General features: G+C 41.8%; 1 protein-coding gene across 4 annotated transcripts in view; it reads right to left on the bottom strand.

Moving 5' to 3' along the window:
- Positions 1–9,637, bottom strand: part of DLG2 (discs large MAGUK scaffold protein 2) — a 1,592,593-nt gene that overhangs the window by 363,530 nt on the left and 1,219,426 nt on the right. For all 4 annotated transcript variants that reach the window (XM_019530402.1, XM_019530399.1, XM_019530401.1 and 1 more), the window contains one exon: positions 6,612–6,680. In XM_019530402.1, coding sequence (XP_019385947.1) covers positions 6,612–6,680 — 69 coding nt within the window. The remainder of the gene's footprint in view (positions 1–6,611; positions 6,681–9,637) is intronic.

Below are 9,637 nucleotides of genomic sequence, written 5' to 3'. Positions count from 1 at the left end.
CCGAGCCCCCAAGGTCTGGAACAGCCTGCCACCAGAAGTGGTTCAAGCATCTACAGTGAACACCTTCAAGAGCAAATTGGATGCTTATCTTGCTGGGATCCTATGACTCCAGCTGGCTTCCTGCCACTCAGGCAGGGGGCTGGACTTGATGATCTTCCGAGGTCCCTTCCAGCCCTAATGTCTATGAAATCTATGAATTGTGACTCTCATAAAATACTGTAACAACATTTCCAAATCAAAACTCAGGTTTCACCCCAAATTCTTCATGTTTTTCCATTCTTCAATAAAAAAAAAAATCAAAAGTCTTTTTGTCCAGTCCTTACCAGTTAAGAAACTTTGTTATACCTTAAAAACAAATTGATTTAATGTTAAATGGGGACAGGGGACTGAGATGAGTTTTCAAAGAACAAACTTAAGGCCTTGATTATGGGTTCAGAGATGCTGAGCACCTGGCAGCTCCAATTGAGTGCAGCATCTCTGAAAAATCAGGCTTTTACAACTGTAACAAATCAGGTAATGTCGTTCACTCCATGTACAGCTATTTCTGAAAAATAAATTCATGCTTATAATCTAGAGTTTGCCTACATTTTTAAAGGCACCTTTATTTTTTTCAACTTGATGCTCAGAATTATAGTAAATCTGACATCTTAACAAATACTCCCCCCCAAAAAAAGAACCCCAATATTTACAAACTCTCCATTTTTCAGTTACATTATTTACTCCCCAATGCCTCCCCTTGCCCCCTCCCTGACACCATTAAGAGCAATTTTAGGTGTTCTAAAAAGCGAAGTGACTGTAAATTCATTATGGGGAAAGGAATAAATTGTAAGTTAGGTCAGTTCCTTTCTATATCTCCTTTGGTCTCACTCTTGTAAGTCAACCTTTGCTTCACTGGCCCATGCCATTCTGTTATGTAAAATGTCTATACGATTATCTACCATTAAATGCAGCGAAGGTGACTTTTGGGCCACAACTCAGAACACCTGCTAGAAAACCTTGTTGGTTAAATGGCCACAAACAAAGCTTCTTTCAAAAGCACTGTGAGATGCTTAAGTAAAAGTGTCTTTTATGGTAAGCCCAAACTGGAAAACCAACTTGCAAAAGAAAGAATAGCTTTATTTTGACCTTGTATTAAACTGTGCTAATTATAAATATACATGGCAGTATAGCTTTCAGAAGAGCATTAGCATAACTGGAGCCTTGAAAAAATGGAATATTAAGAGCTGAGGTGATTACTTATATTAATTCAGCAGTGTAATAATAAGCTAATGGAAATACTACTTAAGATGCACATTTCTATGTAAAATGAAACATGACTCAGTTTAAGTTGAATGGTAATAATTACATGCCACATTATTCTTCTACCTTTCAAACAGTAGGAGACCTACCCTATCAATTGCTTCTCTCTGATATTTTCAAGAATCACATGCAGTATGTTCAAGCTTTCTGTGTGGCCAATATAGATTTTACAATCTGTTGGAAAATTCATGTGGAGAGATTAATTTCCAAATGACCAATAGGAACATGGACCTGGGTCACTGAGTCAGACCATTGCTATCTCAGGCAAATGCATCATACAATTCCTCTATAAACTTACTGAATGTTATTTTAAAACTAATTGGGGGAGGGGGGAGGTTGCCCCCACTTCTACTGCAGAAACTCACTGTTCTGATATTTATGCACATTTTTGTATTTCCAATGAAAATTTATTCATGGCCAATTGAAACCCCTTTGTTTTTGTGGCTCCATTGTCTTCTAGCTAGATTAATTTCTCTTTGTAAACTGATTCTCCATTCCCCTGATTTTCTTAGTGACCCTTCTCTACCTGTTCCAGCTTGAGCTTATCTTTATGGACCATGGCTAACCAGAACTGTACACGGTATTCCAGATGAAATCATTATAGCTGTGTGCATTATTACATTCCTATCAGAACTGGAAACATCACACCTGCTATATCCTAAAATCACGAGCTATTAATATTCTACTTACTTTTGGAGGACTCAGACCCTGAACTGGCACACCTTAATTGAATCCAATTTCAAGTATAGAGGTTAAAGGAAGCTATGCATGCTTTTCAGGGCTACGTTACAGCCAGCTCCTACTAGTCTATTTTGCAGAGTTTCTTTTCATTGCATTGTCCAAGTGCCTTCCTGTATGCACTGAGTGACGTAACAATCTGTCATTCATAGTCTCCCAAATTCCTTCCTGTGGAGAAGAACTATGCAGGCAGTTTAAACTTTTCTTTTGGAGCACAACTTGACACGGTATGTGAGGTATGTCTTAATGCCTGAAGGAGTTCATCTCAGTCTTGGGATGGTCCCCAACAAAGCTCTGTTGAGCTTTACTTATATGGTAGAATCCTTGCTCCTCTGACTGCTGGCACTAAAAGTCAGAGGGAAAGGGCTATCCAGGCACAACAGAAAGCCTTTACTTTTACTTTTCTGACATATGGCAAGGAAGCATGCAAAACATGTTATTAGAATCGCTATGACAACAAAATGCCAGTGTTACATTGTCACACAGCTCTAAAGAATATGCCATCCCTTTGCAATGGAAATTTCATTATTTAGTGATGTTTTCAATGGGGATTTAATACCACAGCTTTGGCTCAAAAATAACGCAAAAGTTTATTATGGAGATGTGTTGGAGAGAACTTCCACCTCATTTTATTGGATTTTAGCCCATCCCTTTACTATCTGATCCCAACAAAAAAAATTACACAAAAAAGATGTGATAAATAAAGCAGATTTTTCTCTTTTCTACAGGAAATTCAAAAATGTCAAGAGAGCTTTTTCTAAGCCATTACGTTAACCAAAATAAAAGCTCGAAAATGGGCCTTGAGAACAACCAAAGCTGTAATATCTATCTGCTTGAGAGTGTAGAAACAAAGGGGCAAAGACAACCGGTGTTTTCATTGGGCTCTTATGGCTGAGATCTGGGGTATCCTCCCTGTGCTATTCTGTCAAACAGTAGTGTGTAGGCAGGAGGGGAAGTATATAGTGAGTTTACAGTAGACATGTCTACATGTACTATTAATAAGATTGAATAAACTCTGGTATAGTTCATGCTGGAGTTTATTGCTCCCAGGTGTGCGGTTTGCATGTGTGTCTGGGACCGCAGCACATTGAGCTGGGGAGGAGCAGCCCCAGCTGGCAGAGGGCCCTGGGGGTCAGCCTCCCAGCCTGGGGTTGCTCCAACCTGGCTCAACATGCTGCAGGGGGGCTGGCTTGGACACGAGGGTGCTTCAGTGCAGTACTAGCTGGCACTGAAGCACTCTCTGCAGCATCTACACATGTAAATAACTCTAGTGTAGGATAGGACTTGCCTTTGGCAGAACTATACTACAGTAGAGTTAATTAGTCTACTCCCTTCTAAAAGCACCATGTGTAGATGGTAATGTTTTATCGTGGAGCTAATTAGGCAACTCCGCAATTAACGTCTCATGTAAATGTGCCCACTGGGTGGGTCTACATGTTCATTAATGTTCAGTAGTTACAGTAGTTTAGTTTAGTACATGCTTAATGAAGTGATAACTAACTGCACAGTAATGACCGTTACTGTGCAGTAGCCCCAGAGCATTTTTTTTTGTGGTGCTTACTGTGCAGTAGCCCAATACTACTGCACAGTAGCATATTAGCACAGTTTTTGCCCGGCACGCTACTGTGCAGTGTTATTAGGCTACTACAAATTAAGTGTCTCATGGAGATGCGCCCAGTATGTAGCAAAGGGGATATAGGGAGACATATGGAAACCTGCTACCTACTATCAGCCTTTGACTGGGAAGACCATGCTGCTACTCCTGAGAAGGAGAAAACAGGCCCATTCTCCTGTCCTGTCCCTCTTCTAAGATACAGAATACTTAGGCAGAGCCACTGTTGGAGTCAAGCTATGGCAGGTCTTGTACCCCTTTGAGTCTAATACTCTGGATTGAATGAAACAAGCCTCCAATCCAGCACTGAGAGTCCTTACTCCCCCCCCAGTTCGAGTACTGTTTTATATATAAATCCAAAATAACACTTAATTTGCACTGTTGGCTGGCACTGGTGAATGGCAAAGCAAGAGGAGGAGGGAAATGAAAAATTCCTGTTTCACACAGTCTGACAAAGGCTCACTTTTGAAAGCACTAGAGAAAAAAAAAAGGACAGTGATTGCTTGCTTTTGTGTCATGTGACCCCCCTTTTTTTTTGCCTTAGGCCTTTTTCACAGTAATGGAATTTTTACCTATGATGAGTCAGAGGGGAGAATCATAACCTGAATTTAAATAGAGACCTCTGAAACAAAGCAAGCTTGCACAACCAAAATCGGAGCACTTCACTTTAAAGGTCAGTTATTCCCCTGCTATTATTAAACCCATGAAAATGTTGTGCGTGATTCATCTTTTCCCCAGTTATATTTGTTAAAATTTAGTCAGCTGATTTAAAGCCTTACAATTAAATTGCACACACACCCACGCACACACAGAGCATGGAGATTATTCTTCTATAGCAGTGCCTCAATGTATTTGAGACATAATTTGCCAGCCAGAAAGGAACTCACCCATTCAGTAATACGGCTAACATGGTTTACAATCTGATTTCAGTAGGAATGTCTGTGATAAGTGTAAAATATATTTCTGTTTTTGCACATGAATATTAACTCCAGGCAAGCAAGGTAAACTCAAGCGATGACAGCCCGAATACCTCCATGACAAAAGGATGTTGAATACCAAATTAGAATGTGTCCTTCAGAAAGGCTGACCTCGATGCCCACCATATATCATCAGTCATGAAGTCTTCAAGTACGCTTCAGTGAATCTTAAAGCAAACGAATGAGCTTTTCTCCAAGAAAATAACGTTGTTTTTTTTTTCTTGGAGGTGGGATGGTCAGACCTTTCACACTACAGAAATGTCATTCAAACTAACCTCTGTAATACACTGGTAAAGAACACAGCAAGAGGAGAAAAGATCAAACTGATAAAGAAAAAAAAAGAAAACCAATCCCTGGGAGCTAGATCCAATCCCATCCACAAATATCAAATAAAGCAAAAGCAAACAAAAACCCACCTACCTTGAAACAGTTTGGGCCATTTTCTGTCATCACTCTCTCTGCATGTTCTCTCCCTTTGCCCTAGCCAGTCTCTGTGCAGTCTATTCAATTTCTATTAGATTATATTTAAGATTAGTTTTTCAGAGCACTGGCCTATCTGTCAGTGTGGCTGCACAGTACCTCGCATAGTACTGTCTCTAGGGACTGTCACAATAAACATGATTACCAGAAAAAATGGAATACCCATGCTGGGAGCTCAGACACTTCCTGACAACTTAAATTTTGGGAAGTAATTGGAAGATGTTTGTATTGCCTAATCCAGCCCCGTTTGATGGATAAAACATTTTCAAGTAAAAGGAGCCGTGTGTGTGTGTGTTTTAATTTGTTATTTATCCCTAATTTTGCTTAGCATAACAGATATTTTCCCCCTATGTTATTTTTTTACCCAGATCCCCCAAAGACCTGCAGCTTTCAAGGAAACTTCAGAAGTCTTTTGCCCTCCACAGCAAATTGTTCACCATCATGCATGGCCTACTGATTCTCATAGCCTGGTCTCCCCAGCCTGATGGCTATGCTGAAGCTGCTGACCGCTCCTCCAGGCGGGAAGCGGGCATGCAGCTCTATGAATCTGTGAATCTTACTGAAGCTGAGGCAATTTTCATTTGTGGCTGGAGACAGAGGACCTACAATAACACACAGTGATAAATTGCTCCCACTGGAGTTGCTGGTTGAGTTCAGGCGGCTTGAAGGAAATGCCTGCTCTACCCTATAAGTGAGTCATGCAGGTCACTCTCCAGCATGGGCCTCTTCCCAAAATGCATAATAGGTTTACTCTTGCAGTCTTCTAAAGCCTTGCTGAAGGACACCAAAGGGAAGAGCCAAAGCATTCAGTGTTGATATTTCAGGATATCATGTCTGCTATTTCCATTAGGCCATGGCCAGATCCAGAAATTGAAAAGGGGTGTGCAGCCCACACTGCCCTTTGCTGATGAGGTGGGGGAAAGCAGTTTTTTAAAAGGTGGGGGTCTGTGGTCTTGAAACCAGGCCTAAGCCTCCCCAGGGTATCGCACAGGAAGGGAGCGAATGGGTAAGGGAGCAGGGAGTGGCCCCTTCTCTTCCCGTGGTAGGGGCTGGGAAGGCCCCGTGCATCTGAGACCTCATGTGCTCCTTTTACCCCTTGGTCTCATGCAGACAATGTGAGCATCTACACCCTGGGCAGAGTAGGGGATGAGTGGGCACAGCTTGGGCCCTCCACACTCCAGCTGCCGCTACTGTGGCCCAGATGCAGGTGCGCTGCTTCTGCAACAGGTATGGCCAGCACCAAGTTGGAGACAGGCTGAGGGACCTACCCCAGATGCTGCCCTCCCTGCCACCCTCATAAGGAAACTCCTTCCTCCACCTGCGGCAGGAATCGCCCCTGGACTGGCCCTTGTAACTGGCTGAATACATTTTAATCTGGTGAATTCAGTCACTGTGGTATTCGCTGACACAGCAGGGTGCAGGTTATAGTCCGAGTGCGCACATGTGTCTAAGCACTTGCCACATTAAGCGGCTCAATAGTCAGCTTTGACAGAGAAATGTCTTACCCTTCCACAGAAATCGTCCGTTGCAAGCTCATTGTGGGTGGACGCGTTGCAGTGCTGTGCTGGGAATGACTGTATGACCAAGGAAGAATAAAGAGAAGCATTTGTTAAAGATGCAGGGCTCTCTGCTTACACACTCTCTTCGTTAATGTAACTGGTACCTCAACTAAGACCTAGTGGATGATAACAGAAATAATGACCAATTTACTTAAATTACTCTGAGGCATTCCTATAACTATCATATATTCTGCCCCTTGTGATAGCTCTCTCTCTCCAGATAATAAGGGGAAAAACCCAACAACCTTGTCTTCTGTTAAATAAGAGGTTTTATTCCTCATTAAGAATAGAGTACTAATAATTGAATCTTCCCAAGTCATCTTTTTTAAAACATATGAAGAGCAACACATTTTATCTTTTTAGGGACTTAAAAGCAACTTACACTTATATTTTCTTACATGCAATATTTGATACTAGTAACTAAAATAGTACAATCATGCTAAATTCTTATTGTTTGCCAGGCTGAGCTTTCAGCAAGACAGCAAGTTAGATATTTTTAACTGCACCATGTAAAACACTTTGAATTCTACATATATATATAACTTTCAACTATGCATACCACTTCCAATGGGTTTTAGATAAAGGGAGAAGTTGATTATTACAGACACAATTTGACTTATGGAAAATTAATGATTATCCAGAATGAAAAAAATAATTTTCCTGTGGACAAAATGAGATCATTCAGAAACCGCATTATCTTTTGGAAAACCATTTGGACTCTCAAGCTCTGATAATTTTTCTTATACCAAATCATGCCTGGTTGCAGAACCTGAAGACATGTTGATATACATGCACACCCATGTCCGTAATTGTATTCATTAGTGTATGTTTGCTTCATACTTTAGGATAAAACTTTACCGTATGTTTTGCCCCAATTCTACCTTTGCATGTGCATAAATAACAACTTGACTGAATTCATTGGGAAAACTGCCAAAGGCTGTTGGGATTACCATGATTACCCCATAGACTACAAAATTTGGTTCTACTGCACATTGTAAGAAAGGAAAAACTTTAATACTCTATCTTTGATCCATTAAGTAATAAATAGTGCCTTCTGCTATGAAGTTTTACAGTTATCAAACAATACTACTACTCTGTTCAGATAAAATCAAAAGGTCAAAGAACTGCTCAGCCTAGATGGCAGACGCCCAGAGGGGTAGCATGCTTAACACACACCAGTTTCTGCAGCCAACAGCAAATAAGGGAGGGATGCAGCTGCCTTTGAGTCCCATGCCCAAATACTTCATTCACACCTGAATCAATGGGGGTGGACTTTGGAGAAAATCTAGACCAAGTGTGTCAAACTCATCCTGTGCCCTGAGCCTGGGGCGCAAAATGCCTATGGATGCAGTGGGCCCATTGATGGTGGTGACTGTTCAATGGAGAGGCCAGCAGTGGGGCAACTGTGGTGCTAGCAGGGATGGTTGTGGTAAGGCAAACGAGAGCAGAGTGAGTGGGACTGTATCAGCACAACCTTTTCTCATCCTCCTGCCTGACAACACCATTTCCATTGGGGCCCAGAGGCTCCATCCCTGCTAGCCGCATCCCCAAATTCCAGTAGCCCGGATCTGGCCTGTTGGTCACATGCCTACAACAAGGCCTCTTAACTCTGCTCTTGCTCTCCAGGTGCAGATGAAATACTACATGCTATTTTCCTTAGGAACCAAGAACTTGAGCTTAGCAGACGCCGTACATATATTTTGCTGGTCATTTCATTCTGCAGCATAACAGATATTGGGTGTCTGACAGAGGAGAACATTCAGCGAACAATGCAATTTCTCTAACTGTTTACCCCCTGGAATTATGACACTTGGTGCTCTATCACATGGCAAGAACTAGACCTGCTGCCCTCTTTTATTTCCAATAGCTATTGCTGCACTCTAGCTCCAGTTTGAATGGCTTTTATGAAAAGGTAAATGGAACTGTGGTGCACGGTGTTCTTGTGCGTGACCAAAAAAGATGCTCTTGCTCACAAGCTGAGCTCTAGCAATTCCTTCCCCACCATAGTGCATAATGCAACTTGTGAAGGAGCATCATGACTTTCCTTTGGGATTACCATACCGAAAGAATTACTGCTGAATGTGGCAAAATAGCATTTTGCTGACTCTTCCTTAAATTCCACAATGAGTTTGCTTCTTTCAAATGACTGAATAAACCTTGCACCAGTGATGAGGGAGAACGAGTCGTTAAGCCCATCTGTTTGGGGACAGCTGTATTCTGTTGAGAACCAGACTGTCTCTTATCGTGTACCCCCATATGGGGGAAGAAGAGCACATAAAGTTCCCCCTCTCTCCCTCACATTGGCTCCTCATACTGTGATCAGCTGTGCTGGGGGTGGGAAGAAAACAGTTTCCACAAGCCTACATCCCCCTACACAGGTAGGGAGGAAGGGGTGGAACCTTGTCTCCTGCTCGAATCCTCACTTTTTCATGATTTCAGCTATTTGATTTTCACAGAGGTTTGCCCCTTTCAGTCTCTATGTAGTAGACCAGCTAAGAGTCTTGAACCAGGTCCATATACCTCCGACGAGTGGAAGGAGCAGGAAATGCTTTGTAAAGATTGAATCACAATCTGCTTTATGACCTTTTCCTGTGCAGTATAACAAAGTATGTCCCAGTCCATGAGGCATGTACAAGAACCTACACCAGTGCTATATTTTATCTGGGATGAAACCACTGTCACCAACATGAGGAAAGGGTTCCCAAAGCCCATGACTAGAATTGTGGCCCAGTGGCAATAAAAGCTGCTAGACAAGGCTCTGACCACATACTCTTCAAATACTTGTGGATGACAAAGGAAAATCAAGCACTTAACCAAACTAGCAAATCCTATAAACGTACGCTAATTTTGAAAAAAAATATTAAATTTGCATACACAATCCGTGTGAAAATACATGGCCTTTTTCCACTGGTGAATAAAAGTGCATATCCCAACATTATAAAAGTCCTTGTTCTTGTTCAGCAGTAGAGAAA

This window comes from Crocodylus porosus, unplaced genomic scaffold (genome assembly GCF_001723895.1).
Source record: "Crocodylus porosus isolate Cpor-Errol unplaced genomic scaffold, CroPor_comp1, whole genome shotgun sequence".
Classification (NCBI taxonomy): Eukaryota; Metazoa; Chordata; order Crocodylia; family Crocodylidae; genus Crocodylus; species Crocodylus porosus.
This window is presented reverse-complemented; position numbering and strand designations above follow the sequence as displayed.